Here is an 18,612-nt window from a genome sequence, read left to right on the forward strand (position 1 = left end):
AAATCGATCATAATTTCGTATAAATTGATCGATAAAAGTTATCGGCGGGGACGAAGCTGCGGTACAGATAGAGGATATTCTTGTACTTGCCTGACTGCCGGCACTTCGAGTATGTCCCATTCAACGGACATGTAGAATTCCGATAAGTCGACGCCAACTTCTACCACGTTGCTTCCGGATTTTTCATCCATGTGCCTCAGGTCCACCTAGGTGAAATATAAACGTCGACGAAAAGTTAACTTCAAATCGTGTAAAAATTCCCCTCGCATTCTTTTATTGAGTTTTATTTTTTTTTTTTTTTTTCCATTTAATTAATTTTCTGGTTTTTAAAGGGTATCAAAAATTGCGACATCACAGCAGCAGCGGAAATTATCTCGTTATTATACTTGACTATATTTAGAAATTTTTGTTACACCTCCTGGAGTGAAAATTTACGTACGAACAAATATATCGTTGCGTGTGAGAACAATTTGAAAGAAATAAAGACAATATCCCAACAGGAAAAATTATCCATCCAAATGGGGAATATTTTTTTGTTGCTCGATTTTTATCGAACAATTATCAACGATACGAAACAATATTTTACTTCTGCGCGGTAATGAAAAAGAATCACAACGAAATTGATTAGGTAATTAAATAATCTCGTCAATCAAATTATTCTCTCACGCAACTAGGTAGGTATGTGACAGTAGCCATTTTATTTACGTATACATACATACACTCGTATACCCGTGTAATAAACACGTGGTTTTACTGGCTGTTATTGCGATAAGGTATCTGCGAAGCGGGTATTGATTTGACAGGAAAGCAAAAGCAGCCCCACTGGATCAGGAGACCAGCAATGGACGGAAGAGGAGTTGTGAATATTACGTGCCTGTCGCAGTGAATAAAATATGACGAATTTACCGAAACGTGGTATTTTTATTTTGAAAATTTTTTTTTTCAGCATTCTTATTCCTCCGAACCTTCGCCCACGCCAGGATAAATCGACGTGCCCCGTCCATCTGAGTGTATATAGGTATACATAAATTTTGGCGATAATATAAATTGTTTGGTAAAACGAACATCCATCATCCGGATTACGTACAGTGATTTTTTTTTTTTCTTACTTGGTTTTTGTACCGGTTTTCTTTTTCTTTTTTTTTTTGTTATTTTACATGTATAATTATAATAGACAAAACACACATATAAAAACAGGCCACAGATACACATTATAATTTCCAGGCAACGGAGTAGCTAACGATTCATTAAGAATATATATTACATAAAAAACACATTGCGTTGATAAGTTAAATTAATTCAAACGAATATCAAGATAAAAAGAAAATTCAAATTCAAATCATCATTTGTACAGCTGGGTAACTGGTACGAATTCTCGTCTCATTCTGCGAGAGAAAAAAAAAAAAAGAAAGAATTTTATACCCAGAGCGGTATGGCAACAGGAAATTACATCGGTGTGATTCTGATAAAGAGAAATTCACTTCACCGTTGAAAATCCGAAAATTATTTTCGTTGCTTTTTTTGTCCCTTTTCCGCAGAATGACACGTTAACCGAACCTGCTGTAATTATTATAAGCAAATTTCTACGTCATATCGGTATTATAATTCGTCGTAATGTAATATTCATTTTGTAAATCTTTTCATACCTAGATACTGATTAATACTACTGTTTTACGTAAGCCACCTAATGATCTATAAATTTATGTCAACTGCGTATATTTATTCATTTTCAAAAGCTCTAATTAGAAAATTCTCGCGCTTTTTCATATGGCATCGGAAATCTATCGGCTGATGATAACAAATGAGACGCAAGGATCGGGAATAAAGCATGACGAAGGATCGTGTCGCAGGATTCTTCGAACATAATGCTTTATCGTGAATGTCTTCGAAAAAAGACGAGAAAACATTGAGACAAAAAATAAAAGGTGCGAGTCTCTCGACTTTAATGCTGATTATGAATATTTTAATGAAGTCGAGAGATTAATATTATACATCGCAAATGTTATGTATCAAACCGATTAAGAATTTTTAACTCGTGCATAATTTTTCAGAATCAATGGCTCGATTATGAGGGGAGCGTGACTTCGTTAACGGGGTGGCGTTATACGTTTTCTTGAATAATGATAATTTTATATATATATTTCTTTTTTTTTTCTTCTTCAATTTTTATTACATCGTACCACTCGTTTGTTATAATTATACTTCACTCGAGTGTTCGGGAATAATCGTCGTTCGGATTACATCGCGTTTTCGTACAGTATCTACATGTATTTTCAAAGCTTTTCTCTCGACTCAACTGCGTTTTTCAATTTACTTCTCATCGATTTCAAATACCGAACACGAAGTAGAATGTGTAGCTTTCGAAACTTTGATTGCTTTTATACTCTGCTCTCGCTTACCTCGGTTCTTAATTTTTACCTTTTCTTTTATTTTTATTTTTATTTTTTAACTCATCGATTTTCAACGTTTTTACCCCGTTCTGGAACGTGTATGTTACACTGAACTTGTTCAAGGTAAACCTTCGAACCAATGACATCCATATTTTAATTAAACGGGCGAACCGAAATCAGGTTCTGATAATTTAAGCGATACGTGTAGATTCGAGTAATGTGATTCGAGGACCTTTTACCTTCATCATTTAAATTTTGCAAGTTTGCCACAGGTGTGGAATATGTTCAACGTTTGAAAGAGTCGCGGCACACGGATGCGCGTTTTATTGCAGTCCTTCATGGTCCTCCAAAAAAACATTCTTTTTCACAATTTATGCTTCGAGCTAATCCTCTTTCCGAAACCTGCTTTCAGTTACAAGCTTTCCGCTTGAAACACGAGTAATATTTCGTACCTCTTCCCTCCCGCTCGCCCCTTTCTCCTTTTCTTTTTTTTTCTTTATGCTTTCTTAAGCCCGTCTTTGCAGAAGCACTAAGGCAGTGAGGTGATAAATGTGCTTTATTCTCATTATTTTTGTTGCAATTACTGCCCCCAAAGAAATAGATGTCGTTCGTGAAAAGGATGAGAAAAGAGAAGATAAAAAAAAAAAAAAACAGCCGAAATGAAATAAAATATATAACCCAACGTCTTTCATCAAGCATAATAATTTAATTCTTTCGCGTTAAAATAATACTATACGAAAAGCAAAAAAGTAAAAGGGGAATTGAAAAAGGAAAATTCGTTCAACATCGAGCTTTCGATGTAATTGCAAACGCTTAACCGAAATTGTTGGGATCTCAAGTTACAGCAACCAGGTCAGTGAGAAGAGAAAACAGAAGAGAAAAAAACGAAAGTGGAGGACTAAAAATACATCTAACTTGGGATTTATTTTGTAATTATACTTTTTCAGCGTTATTTAATTACACCCTGTATTGGAATCAATTACACGTGAGGCACAGTTTTTAATTCAGTGGTTCGAAAGTTAATGGAAAAATAGCGCAAATAATCGTGAGACCGTTAGTTACGAAAAACCAACTGCAGACTGACAATGAATGCAGGTAGAACGTGAAAATAAAAAATGAAACGTCATTAATCACAGTCCGGGATTGGGAATCCGGGTTAATCTCGTTTACCTCTGTTTTTGTGTGCAAAGTCCTGGCCTCCGGTGGTTGATAGATCGATGGTACCGAGAAAAAGGAATGAAAAATAAACGCGGAGAAAAAAAAAAAAAAAAATGAGAACGGGGCGATGGGGTGAGAAACCAAAAAACCATTCCTTTCGCGCCCGGTTTCGAAATTGCTTTCATTGAGCCGTGATTCCTCGTTTTTTGCTTCTCTTCTTCCGTCATTCGTGTATTTTTTTTCTCCACCTATGACGCCAATTCCTCTCTGTGCATGGATTTGAAATTTTTAGAACTTTTTTCCTTCCAGTTCTTTCAGTATTTTCCAAAGATTGTCTATCTTATATGTCGAAATAACTCGCAATCATTGAGTCGACCGTCTGAGAAAATCTCCCGGTTTTTACAGGGTCGACGTTAACAACTTCCGGTTTATTTTTCGATCGAATACACAGTATATTATTATTGCTGATAATATTTATTTAATTTTTTTTTTATCGCGGTAGGAACATACCTCGTCGTGTTTGTTTGCTCGTTCGTTCGTTTATTCGATTATCCATTTATCTTCATTTCTATTCATTTATTTCTTTTTTTTTATTCGTATATTTTCAACGCCTCGAAGGGTAGTTGTTAAATGTTTGTTCGGTTCGTCGGTGAAAGGACTGTTAGAAAAAAAAAAATAATAAAATTCGAAATTCTGTAATACGTTGAGTCTCAATAAAGTGCCCCGGAGCGATTTTAGGCATCAGCGCGGGCAACATCGATGTTGTCGCGCCATTGCCGTTCAACTTCTTGTATCTGCATACATCTGTTTGATGTCCGAGCTTTTGCCCGCGGAATGAAGAAAAAAGAATTAAAAAAAAAAAGAGAAACAAAAAGAGCCACCCGACCAGAGAAATGTATCAAAACATCCACCCTGCAGCTTTTACCGGCAAGTTGGGTACGTATTGCATGTTCATAGGGAAAATAAGTAGGGTATAGAAATAAGCTGGTGGGGCTGAAAGTACTTTTGCAGGGATGTAGGACGGTTTTTTTTTTTTTTTTTTTTTTTAACATGGCCCCTGGAAAGTAGAAAAGTTAGTTGAAAGAATTGAAGACAGAGTTTTTGGAATGTATAGAAACACTGAACGGCTATCGTAGTAATAATGATGGTATCACGTGACATCTCATATTGATGAAAAAAAAATTCAGGCGTATGTACTTTGTTTAAATTATGTATCATACCGTCGTACGTATACCGATGTAATTGTAGTAAAATAGGCATACTAAACTGCGCGCTCGATTTGAAGAGAGGGACAAAAAATTTTTCTTTCAATTAAATACACGTACCCCCGCGCGCATATGACCCTGGTTGCATAATTTGTGAACAATACAATTTAACCCGTGATCCGTACAAATTTTTTTTCGTCAATTCCTTGACTATAAGTCGTTCATTTTTTATATCAGGGACCATATGTGGAAATTGACCACTCCGTACACCTGACTAGTGTTAAGTTAACGTGCGCTGCGTACGGAGTGGCCACTTTACACATATTGTTCCTGTGTAGTGTATCTGAAAATATGTATGACAGGTATAGGTACAGATATATGCGAATATTATTTGTAATTAGACGATTTGTTTCAAGCTTGTATCTATTAGAAAGCAAAATGAATCAACTTTCTGATCCTGCACGTCATTCTATAAAAAAATAACTGTGGAGAACAAACGTAGCCATGCACTCGATATCATATGTACATGTATTATGCTCTTTTATTCATGCATATCGACGTCATGAATGGCGTGTATAGGGGGTATACAGTAGGGTGGGTTGAAAAAAATTTTATTGCTGGAAGTAGCCCACTTAATTAATTATTTATTCAAAAAAGAGTGGGCTACCTCAAAATATCAAGTACAAAATTTTTTCCATCTAATGATTACTCGATCGATTGCATGAGTAGATGATTTTGTCTTTCAGATTTGGATTTCTGAGCTGATTATATGTGATATTACTCTTGAAGAACCACAAAAATATTCGATTTTTGAGCAGAAGAAAAATCATTGTTTTAATTGGGGTTAATACACTTTTCTTACGTATTTTGGTCTCAGGAATCCAAATCTGAAAGAAAAATTGACCTATCTCTAAAATTGACCGAGTTATCGCTAATTTTCAGCTTTTTGGGGTCAAAAATAAAAAATTGATTTTTTAGTCTATCTTGATGTAATTTGAGCTCAGGACTCCGAATCCGAAAGAAAAATTTATCTATCTTGAAAAATGACCGAGTTATCCTCATTTTTTCACATTTTTTACCATAAAAATGGAGATATCTCGAAGGGAAAAAATCGTAGCTCAATTTGGACAATGGATTCGTGTTCCTGAGGTCAAAATACATAAGAAAAGTGCCATACGATCAATTTTAAAAAATAAAAATTTTTGGCCAAAATTTGAAAAAATCGTAAGGGGTACCCCTTGGAAAAATCTCAAATTTTGGCCAAAAATTTTTATTTTTTAAAATTGATCGTATGGCACTTTTCTTATGTATTTTGACCTCCGGAACACGAATCCGTTGTCCAAATTGAGCTACGATTTTTTCCCGTCGAGATATCTCTATTTTTGTGGTAAAAAATGCGAAAAAATGGGGATAACTCGGTCATTTCTGCAGATAGATCAATTTTTCTTCCGGATTCGGATTCCTGAGCTCAAATTACATTATTATAGACTAAAAAATCAATTTTTTATTTTTGACCCCGAAAAGCTGAAAATTAGCGATAACTCGGTCAATTTTAGAGATAGGTCATTTTTTCTTTCAGATTCGGATTCCTGAGACCAAAATACGTAAGAAAAGTGTATTAACCCCAATTAAAACAATGATTTTTCTTTTGCTCAAAAATCGAATATTTTTGTGGTTCTTCAAGAGTAATATCACGAGAGTAATATAACGAGCGAGCAATTATAGGAAATTTATTCAACCGCTAAAGGTAGGGAGAAATATTTTATACGTCATTTTATTTTCACGATCATCATTGGTTAGAGCTCAATCTGTCATCCGCAGTTGACCTCTGACCTGGATCTTTTACGCACGTGTCAAAGGCAGCAGCCGTATTTGAGCTGAACTTTTGAAACGACGCACCGTTCGATACGATCCAAGCATTTCTTCAAATATCTACCGCGAGGTAGGGAAAAATCGTCAAAGTACAAGGTGCAATTTTGGCGAGTATTTCTCACTCTCAGTTTCTATTTATTCCAATTTTACGTCGTCGTCGATACGGTATTTTTTAAGCCAAGCTTTTGCGATCAAGTGCAGCGGTGTAAGGCAGCCGGGCCAACAGCGGCAAATTGCGCCGTGCTTTCGAAGCGTCAAAGCTTTTATAAGGACGTGAAAAAAATATGAGAGAACTGCAACTTTCGTCCGTACATTCGCGCGTAAAATATACACATACTCATTCGCGTTCGTGCTGCATGCACGACGCAACGGGATGCACGGATCTGCCAGAGATACTTACGTACATATGTACGTACGTACGTATATCCGTAAGTGCATGTACACATGTGTGTAATTATATTTGCACGCCATACGCCCCCATGCTTGCGACGTGCGAAATCAGAAAATCATGCATGAAAATGCATGTACACGCGCACGTGTGGTATGACCAGTTCATGCTCCGACAGAGTAGAATTACATGCGAGCGAAAGTTTTTTATGCAAAGCTTAAAGAAGAAATCTCATCGCCAGAAAAATGCACGAGACATTCGGCAGATTGCGAGTGCGTACAGCGAACAATGTTACATGCAATTAGAAACAAAAAAAAAAAAGACCGAACTGAAAAGGGCTGAACAGTGAATTTCGTGCAGTCAGGGTGCATGCGCGCACTCAAAATTTCTGCCTAAATTTTGGTCAATTTTTTGTTTTCATTTATTTTCACAGAAGTGAATAAAAAGAAAAAGAAAGAAAAAAAAAAAAAACTAGAACTCGAACGTGCTTTTTCGTATTTATTCTAATGTACGTAACAGCCAGTCGTGTTTTTATTCCAAGTACATAAATTTACACACAAATGGGTTCATCCCGTACGAAGAGGCATATAAAAACGTGAAAAAGCATTATTCAAGATTTGAGGCACGTGAAACATGCGATCGTTCATTATTGTTATTATTATTTTTTTAATACTATACATCCATATGCATGTAACTTTGTTCGGAGTTTAAATAAATATAGAAAAATAGAGGACGGATGAAACGAATGAAAGAGAGACGGAGAGATAGCGTCGTGAGGCGAGATGAAATTTTTCTTTTCCACAAAAAATCAGTGAGCGTGTTTGACATGAACAATGTATACGTGATGCGAAAAATTATCCGCACTTGCGAATATAAGACGCGGATAAAACGATATCGTTATTACGATCAAAATTCATCCCCTCTCGGTTCGAAGAGCCACGAGAAAGGAACCAACGAACGAACTACAGATTTCCTCAACTGAGAGCGTGTCGCGTATATCCAATTCGGTATAATTAAAAGTCACTCGTAGGCCAAACCTAAACGAGAGTGCTACTTGGTTGTTCATTGTAAATACGAATCTCTTCATATGTAATACGATTACGTATATATGCGGGTTACGAAAAGCGCTTCAGGCTGCAGGGTAATACCCTCGAGGCTCGGGGAGTTCTTTGACTATAACCAAAATTGTCAAGGGAGAAACAGCCAACAGACGCGGGTAAATATATGTTATACCTAACTATTATATTCAACAAGTTACCACTAAATGTTCACGACTTAATGCCGTTGCTATTATTTCTATTATTCTCGTTGTTGTTGTTGTAATATTATCATCATTATTATCATTATTATTGTTGTTGGTGTGATTTTCACCAGGTGATCGGCAGCCACGATTGAAATCTACTTTATCTTATCCCTTTTGCGCCCCTTACATCAATTCAATAACTGTTACGATGATATTGTGGTTTAGCGATGTGGGAGTAAATCGGATAATGAAGAAATTGATTCACGTTGCAGATTTCATCGAAAACATTACGCATTGATTATAGTTCTCGAACCCCGTTAGACGTCCAAATCTCACAGAGAATTCCGAAATGAGCCCCGGGGCATCAAATTCGGTCCAAATGGTCCGATTTGTACCACTGCGAATCTTGTTTCCGATCACATTTACACATTTTTTTGTCTCTCTACTTTTTTTGGACAAGTCGGACGGACCACTACGACGGACGAAACATTGAGGGGGCTTTTTTTTGGAAAGACCCTCCGAAGATCGTTGAGGTCAGGCGGAAAAAACGCGAGGGGAATCCCGGGGCATTCGGCTCCGACACCGGAATCCTGCGAACCGCGATCGATCTCGAATTACATCGATTCGGATCATCCGTGGAATTTGCATTCGACGGTTCGCCGAACATTCCGAGCCCGAAGGGCCGAAGTCCTCCGATCTATCGCAAGAATTGTCGCGTTGGATCGACACTACGTAGCTTCGAGAAGAAAGTGGGGGGATTTTGCAAGATTCCGGAGTTGGATCGTTCTAACGTACGTTTTGGCCGCGAGCGATACAGCCGGGAGTCGGAGAGCACAGAACGGGTATTTCGCTGTAAGTTTGCTTCTCCTGTTTTGCTTTCTGCAGAAGTTACCGTGTGAATCCGAACATCTGAAAATTCGAGGGCAATCACCCGGTGCACAACTTCTGTCCCTAGGGTCGCCATTTTATCGCCTCGTAGAAGTGCGCTTCAGTTCTGAGTTCCGCAGCGAGAAGAAGAGACGCAAAATCGCAACGGTAAATGACTGTGTGTCTATGTATGTTCGTATGTATTTGTTGTTACGGTGTCGCGGTGTCTGGGGTTTGTATTTACGTGAAATAATTATTGAAAAGGTGATTAGCAGTCGTGCTATCTGATTTTGGTACTAGCTGTTCGCTATCGTGGAGTCTACAACATCCGGGCGGTATGCGTATGCATACCACATCCTCTGTATGGAATATTCTATGTCAAACCGAGCAGAACTAAATCCTTATATTTTTCGTAATCTTTCAAATATATTATCTCCCAAGAAGCGTATTTGAGCAGATATTTTTCAGATGCTACCGTAACGTAAAATTTCTCGAAGCCGCGCCAAAAATTCGGGGGTGAAACTTTGCTCGAGTTAACGGAGAATGCCCTGTATCCCGTACATGGGTGTACGTGTACACAATTATATAGTGTACGTCTGTACTGCGTATACGTACATGTGGTTGTATGCTCAAGAAGGTTTTGAGTAACTCGGTAAACCTGATTAATTTTAAGATTACGAGCCTGAGAGGATACAGCCGCTTAATTTAATATCACTGCGGAGAGTCGGCTTCTTCTTCGATCGTTGAATTTAACCCCTCGGTAAGTAATAACCGCGAGCATCAAGAATTTCTTAATACCGTGTGGAGAAGCGGTAAGAGGGGGCGGAAACGTAACTTCTAAATCTCAATATGTACAGTCGTACATACCTATGTATGTATGTATGTAGAATTAGGTTCGGAAGGAGATATCGCGGAAATAATATACCGACGGACCTCGAAATTTGACAGGCGGATATTCAGACGTGAATGCGAATTCCCACATAGATGAATTATGTACCGATACGTACGGTGATTTTATTGCCAAAAATGATCTATTATATTTGCTATTCGCCATGTACTTACGATACATCCCACCATGTATCGTTGATGAATATCATCCCTTTGAACGTATGAACCGAGTCGATATATCGAAGAAATTTTCTGGCGAATTCACTTCCGGAAGTTGATCTATGTACCCAACAAGAACGTAATATTTCGATAAATCGAACCGTGAGAAATGAAGATAAAAATCCCCACTCTGATCTTTCGTGCGGCGCGTTGAAGATGAAAAATGCGAATCAGAAAAATCAATAAATAAATAAATAGCACGCTATAGTTGCGATGGAATGCACTGGATATTCCGCATTGACCGGACCGGTGAAAAATGTAACCGCGCACTCCGACTTTTGAATCTAGGAAACACTTACACGTTGCAATATATTTCAATTTTATATCCCGATATTCCTGCAGGATACGGCGGCGGTTATGTATCCATTATATAAACGTATCTATTATGTACGTACGTACACATACCATATACTTCCACCGCAAAATCGATACCTGCAGTAGCGGTTCGATGATTAATTCATGATTTTCATGTGGATATGGAAAGATCTTTAGCATAACAAAAATATCCGAACTCTGCGGCTCCGATGAATTTTCCAAAATAAAAATCAAATTAAAAACAGAGGTTCGCAGTTGCATTTTTTCTCATCGTTTGCTATATTTTTTTTGTTCATCGCTTCATTTACAACTTTCTCATCACGTTGCAATTCTCATTGGATTATATTTTATCGATTTTTTTTTTTAACGGTATATAACACGAAGCAATGTGAAAACCTTGGTAATTCGCGATAATTATTTTTCTTTGGTATATTTTTCAATACTTGAAAAAACTGTTCCGATTTTTATGATTACAACCTACAGCTGCGCTACATACCATGACCGTTATACGGAAGTAACTGTGCAAGGTTTGTATTTTTGACACATTCGTAATAATGATGATAATGATAATAATAATTGTGGTATGAATTCGATATCATATATGTACACATAGGTATATGTAAATACATGTTAATAATTATACAGGTATGTACAGCGTACGAAACGAAACGAAACACAACACGAATATATATATATACATATACACATTGTTCATAATGTGTATATGTTTATTATATATTTATATATTGATTACCCAACGCCACACGACTCCAACAGCATCCTCATGGAAAAGGTATAAAATGTGTGCGTTCTCAAAAATATTTGACAGCACAAGCACAACGAAGTTATACTTCCAGTATATATATATATACATACATTTGAATACAGAACATATATGATTTAATCATCGACAGATACATAACGCCATTATTTATTTCATTTCCTATGATCAATATTCTTTTTCTATAGATACCCAATTAAAATATGAATAGCAATTATCGCATTTTTACTGCAATTTTCGCACAAGTGATAACTCAGAATTGCATGCAATGAAAATAATTTTAACAAGAAAAAAAAAAAAAATGGTGAAAATATAAATTTCCAAGCTGTAAAAGTCGCTGATTATTTTTTCTCGCGTATATTTTATACAGAAGTTTCGGTTTCGAAGGAAGATCCGTAGCCAAATATTTCGATTATTCCTCGAGGATCGTATAGGTATACACCTACCCATTTATACCTACGCGCGTGGCTTACGCGGATTTAAATTCTCTGACAAAAGTTCGTGCTGAAGTTCAAGTTTCGCGTGGATATTAACTATACAGAAAGTTACAAGTTTAAGAAGAGGAGTTTTACCTATATGTGAACTAAAATTCGACACATAACTGTAGGGAAGTTGCACAGGGTCTAAGGGATCAGTCTGTGAGAGACGCCCTATTACCTCACTAACTTTGACTATTTCACTCCCTGCAACAATTTCGAAACAACGTACAGCCGTATAGATCCCGATAAATTTAACTTCCATCTCATTTCCATACGGTATAAATTATTTTCAAAACTTCGCCTCACAATTTTCTTCGTCGATTTTTCGTATTACAAGATAACGGACACGATGTAATTAATTTTTCCGAGAGGAGAAGGAAAAAAAAAAATTCGCAAAATGAAAGAAAACAACATCGCCGTGTACGCCGCGTCGAGTAGATTTAAAAAAGTATGTTCGAAAGGGTGTATAATATAGTGGTGACCCCGAGCCGGTGCACTAATTATCCAAATTAATTAAACACTGACTTGACAAACTAATTACACTTTCCATGGCAGGCAACGACCAGCCGGGGCCAGAAACTCCGCGTCACGGGTAGGAGAAAACAATTTGAAAGAGAGCAAGTTGAATTCTATTGGAAAACAAAATAGAATAAAGTAAACTCGAGTGGTTCTCCAGCGATCGGTAATTCTTGGCCGATTTCTCATCGTTTCAATATCAGAAGGTGAGTCGGCAATTTTCGCGTACGTCGTTAACTAACAAATGCGACGTGAGCACCGACCGAAACCTGAAACCTATATCTCTAGGATCCCAGGTATCACGAATCGTGAAAATAAGCCACCGTGAAAACCTCAGGTGTAGATTGATTGCGAGTAGGGCACGCAGAAACACATACCCACGGAATCACAGCGCACCTTTAACTTGTAAAAGAGAGTTACCTGTACGGAGGGCAAAGTCGGTGACTCGACTAGTGACTCTCACGAGTCAACTCGTGGCAACGCGTGACCCGGTCAACTCGACACAATCTCATTGTCCTCCAGGTTTGCACGAGTCTACATATGTGTATAGAAATACGTATACGGGTGGATAGGTACGTAGGTAGTACAAGCATGCAGCTACTTCTTCCTAGTAGACGTTTTGTGCATCACGCGATACGAACGACGACGACTACGACGAGGATGTTCCTATTTTGCTTCGCTTCGTTTTGCTTTAAACTTCGTTTTCTTCGTTTCTGATTTTTATTTTTTCCTCATCAACATCGCTATACGTGTAGCCCCCGTAGCGCGGCATTCTGGTGCAACCATGTGTTACGACACGAAGTTATTTTCTTAGCACATTTCTGTGTAGCTCTACGTACGTGAAACCGACGTATTCTTTATACCTATGTGTAAAGACAGCAACTCGGATATGGCCGGAAGCGCAGTAAAGGAAGTGGAGAGGATCCGGTAGAGAAAAGAAAAACCGTTATACTACAAAGACGGAAAGAAGAAGCCGGAGAAACGTCACCATAATATACTTTTGGTGATAAATTTTCCTCGTACGCTATACGTACGTATACCCGGTGGCTCCGCGAGGGATTTTATTCTTGCTCGCGGTATACGCGAAATCGTTCGCCCGGTTGAACTATTTTCACGTTAGATTTTGGACGAAAAAAAATGTCGGCCGAATTCGTCGGACTGACGCGAAAAATAAAATTAAATAAATAATACAGAACGCGGCCGAGGGACGTTTTTCTCAAATGTGCGACGGTTTCTTTTCCTGGCTCGATGCGGTCGCTTCCCCGAGAAGACAGAGCGGTAAATAATAAAAGTTCTCTTCCCGGTACCCGTTATATCGCACGTGCATCTTTAATCGTCAAAGGAAAGTTCCGGTCTCACATGCGGCGAATAAAAGAAATCCTCGAACAAGATTTCACCGATGTTGCGGGGAAAAATATCGCTCCCCTCGCAATATCTGCGAGACCTCCGGCTGTGAATATTGCAGGATATGTGTATTGTAAATCGGCAGGATACAAAACTATATGTCCCCGTATTCGCGTACTCCGATACAAGATTTTTTGAACGAGGGGTCGGAAATCCGTACCAATCGGTTTTCAAATGCTCTCAAATCGTCCGATTGTCGCACGTGAAGTTCGATAATTATACCCTTCACTTAATTATACTCACAAATTATCCTCAGAATTTTGAATGTTACAACCCTTTGGAAAACTTGGAGGGTTGCGCGTAAAGGTGATTCCAACCTCTCTCCGGCGCGGAATTCCGGGGACATACATATGTATAGTCCGTACGTCTAAATTGGCGAAGTCTTTTTTGTCAAATCGCGACGACACGCCAACGAACGAGCGGGGCGTTTTCCATTTATAAACCGCGTATGTGCGCACGTATTTATGTCCTCCGTTTTCTGAGAAGAGGTATATTTTATTCATTCATCTTTTTTTTTTTGGACCGAGCTTTTTTCCGCCCCAGCTTTTTCGCGTTTCGGAGGAGAACGTATCGCCGAATTTATTGTCACGGTCATATCGCTGTGACGCCGGAATTTTCATTCGTCTCATTCACGGCTCTGTTTTGACATTCGAAAAATTCATAATTCAAAAACGGTTGGGCTCGATAATTTGAAAATAATCAGAACAGCGATCGGAACGAGGGGCTGTCATAACGAGAATCGCTGGAAAAATCGAAGAGGGTGACTTTTTTTTGATCCCTCGAAATGACGTGGAAATCCCCGTATACATGACCTACATTATATTGCCCGCAATTAACCCGAGGCTCTTAAACGTCGCAATCTGTTACATGGAATGCCGATAATACGCTCTGCGCGGTTAAGAGCCATGTAAATTGTTCTCTTATCCTAAGGGAATCTAAACTCTACCAAAGGGGAATGAATTTACGTTTAACGTCTAATAATACTATTCCAATCTATCATCATTTGGCGTTTTAAAGGGTCATTACAATCAACCACATGCGTGATTTGTACTCAAGCTTCTACGGAGAACCCGGTTTCTGTACCAGAAATAATAGAAAAAAAAAAAAAAAACACCTAGTTTTTTAAATTTCTACAACTAGTATATTCATTGACCCACACAATTTACATAATTTCTATCGTCTAACGAGTGTACCTAATTTAACGGGACAAATACCTTCGATTTGAACATGAAGAATGAGTTTTTTAAATTTGAGTCGATTCAAAAGTGTTCATCGGGGTCCTTTCTCTAGTTTCTTAATTGTCGAGTGGAGCTGACGTTGGTAGAGAAGCGGCGTACTTTTCCGAATCTGGATGTCAAAGCGAGTTTTTTTCCTACGTACGAGATCCACGTAGAAACAAAAAAAAAAAAACAAGGAAAAGGAGCTTTCAGAATATTTAGCGTAGTGGAATCACTGCCGCTCCGAGTCCGCGCGAACCCTGGAAGTTTCGTTTATGTCAGAGAATTTTTCAGTTAAATTTTCCAGCTTGGTGCTTCCCCGTGTATACCTAGATCTATATCTTTGTGGATACTATACGTGTAAGAGAATTAAACCGCGACACGCTCCAAAAAATTCCATGAGATGTAGAATTCTTAAAACTTTCCACCCAAAAAACTGTACCATCCTACCGCTACTGAATTCCCAGCATTCCCCTTAAAACGATGTGTGCACACGTTTAACAAACTCATCGCTTTTTTCCCTCTTCTCTTTCTATTTTTCACACCCCACGTTACCTACTCCCAGTTAGGGTGGAGGTCGCTGACCCCGAGAAGAGGAACAAATTCAAGCTACGAAGATAACGATAAATCGTGTGCTTTAAATTGAAATTTTGCTAAATAATTTGTACAGTTTCGAGGATGTAGCGGAGTGAAAAACGAAGAGAACGCGATATCGTTGTACTACAATGACAGTGAATAAGTGGAGGAACGAAATAATAAATAAAATAAAGCCAAACAGAGACGGTGTATGGGGTAATATCTGAAGACGATGGAAGTTGAGATGATATAAATGAAAAAAAAAAAAAATTAAAATACACGTGTACGGCGAACCGTGCAGTGCCTGGCTGCAGGGTGAGTGAGTGGCGGTTCGCGTTCTTTCCTTCTTTTTTCTCTTCAAAAGTGAACAAAGAAAAAAAAAAAAAAAGAGAAAGAGAAAGTAGAGGAAGAGAGAAAAAGAGGAAGAGAATGGAAAGAAAGCACTTAACATTAAAGGGCCACAAGGCGAGTTTCGTACTCTACTGTAACGGGGGGGTGCGAACCATCACAGCGGAATCGCTGGGGTGACGGCCGTGACACCGCAGCGTATCCCTGTTCGTGAATATTTCGGAACACCCCGTCGAATCGAGAGTACGAATCATGAGAATCAATTCTATCTCATCCGGAGATTCTCGTCAACTCGAACTATATTTTACAAATGTTTCGTCAATTGCGTACGTTCATGATTTTAGGTTTACTCAAATCAGATGAAATAATAATACTTAGAACGAGCCACGCGATTTCACGGCTCGCCGTATTTAAGAACGAATGGCGAGATGAACTTATAATCGATTTGAAACAGTGTGATCATTCGACGTAAAATAATCAGCGAAAGCTTGCGTAACGTGTTATAAATGAGATCGATATTTTCCCCATAGCGCGCATGCATCTATAGGTATTTCAATAATCAAAACGATGCGCCGATTATTTAATAATGTACAAAGCATTTTGCGGGATTCGGACAGCCACCAATGAACACACTACGTTCAACAGAATTCGACACATTACAATATCAGCTCATCCCATCTAACATATATACGTATGAACGTAAAAAAATAAAGAAAATATATCATAATTGTTAAAAACAATTATCATCATATAATAATCAGAGTATCGTATAACGTTTGTGTTGTGTGTGTCATTATTTTGATTTTCGCTGCACAATAGATATACACCTGGTATATGATTATTGTTTGATAAATGTATAAATATGCGTACGACGATATTTCGCGATTATTGTACGTATATTTTGTGGACTGTTTTTTCAACATTATTTTTTTTTTCTCTCTCACTCTCTTGCATCACCGTTGTACACACGTGAAATATATATGTACATACACATTTATAGAAATGACGAAAAAAATGTAGGTCTAAAATTTTTGGTTTTCATATCAATTTCGTTGCAATGTGAGTACCCTTTGTACATTCAATTTTATACCTTTCCCACGTGTTTCGAGCGTAGTGACGTCCAACAGCTATGCACAATCAGAACCTATAGTTTAGCCTATACAATTTGCTTCTCGGTAATAATTTTCGTAAAGTGACGCCGTTCGATCGTTCCCCTGAAATTTTATTTCTGCGTTTTGTCTTTTGAAATCGACGTTTGAAATTTTTTTTTCAAAATTTTCACACCGACGAACGGTGTCACTTTACAACAAAATGAAACGCCGATACTTGGACACAATTGCATAGCGGATGGAGGGTGTGATCGATATTGATTAATTATATCAGCAGGGGTAGTTGTACGGTACCATCTATTTAATTGTGCGGTGCGAAAGAAGGGGTCGAAGTATCGGCGTTTCTCTTTCCTTTTTATTTTTTTTTTTGTTCATCATCCGACATTCAACTGTATAGCGGCAAACTTGATTGCATAAAATAACACAGTTATATAAATCCAAAATTCCAAACGTATGTAACGACGTCAATCAAACGGCCAATATATCATGTCCAACAGCCGGCGGCACGCAGCATTCCTAAAACTGATTGTAGAGAACAGTAAAATAACGTAAATGAAAAAACAAACGAACGTCAAAACGACAAAGTAAAAAAACGGAAAACGGAAACGAAAACGATATCGTTGGTAATCACCACCTTGAAACCGTCATAGGTCCATGAGCCTAACTTCAATACACAGGTTTGTACGTCGTATGGAAAGAACTCAACATCAATGGAGCAGGAAGATTTATAAACTGCCGGTGGCTGCCAAACAACGAGTCCGGTATAGTAGACGATTGCCTTCGTCATCAGGGTCACCTCGTAGTTTCCGTCAGCGCTGGAATCACCGAAGAAAGAACGCGACGTGACCTTGGCTGATCCTGAAATGACAAGGGAGAAGAAAGGTTGCCGCCAAAAACCTACGGTCGACGACGTCCCCGCGACGCCCACATCCCCGGAGATTGAAACGAAACGCGATTTTGGCGCGTCCACTTGGAAATAAGAAAAAGAAGAAGGTGGAAGGTGGAAGGTGGAAGAAGAAGTCAGATAAACGGAAAGAAATAAACGGTGACTTTTTAATATCGATTTTAACAACTTACCGGAGAATCTCGTTACTTTAATGTCTAATCGTCATTCGTTATTTCACCGTCTATATAATGTAAACCTATTTTTCTTGGCTTTTCTATTATTGGAAGATATCGTTGTTATTTTTTCTCGTGATAATAATTTTACTTTTCAGCAAAGTGAATTTGTATGCGCAAAGAAGTGGGTATATTTTTGTTTAATTTCAAACCTTCGAGGATACAATGGACCACTGTTATTCTTTTGATTATTATTATAATTGTCAATATCATCGCGACCGCCGGTTAAAAAGATTTAGATACGAAAACGCAATTATCTTTTTCGTTTCATTATATAAAAATAATACCTGGGGCGGATATGCCTTTATCATATTTTCTATTTCAGAAATTGCCGGGGTATTACAAAGCCCCAAACGAACGGGGAGACCAAATGCGAACTCCGTAACGGGAGTGAAACGAGATGTTGAAGGAAAGATGGATGAAAAAAAAAAAAGAGATCGTTCTCTAGGTAAACCGGAGGAGTCTATAACGTTTGAAAGCTCCCTTTATGCATTACATGTAGTTAGACTTCGTAACGA

General features: G+C 38.1%; 1 protein-coding gene across 1 annotated transcript in view; it reads right to left on the minus strand.

The window, feature by feature from the left end:
- The window catches only part of LOC105683369 (acetylcholine receptor subunit alpha-like), a 97,308-nt gene that overhangs the window by 22,291 nt on the left and 56,405 nt on the right, over positions 1-18,612 (minus strand). The window contains exon 6 of the mRNA XM_048660188.1: positions 91-206. Within this exon, the coding sequence (XP_048516145.1) occupies positions 91-206 (116 nt within the window). The remainder of the gene's footprint in view (positions 1-90; positions 207-18,612) is intronic.

Source organism: Athalia rosae, chromosome 1 (assembly GCF_917208135.1).
Source record: "Athalia rosae chromosome 1, iyAthRosa1.1, whole genome shotgun sequence".
Classification (NCBI taxonomy): domain Eukaryota; kingdom Metazoa; phylum Arthropoda; class Insecta; order Hymenoptera; family Athaliidae; genus Athalia; species Athalia rosae.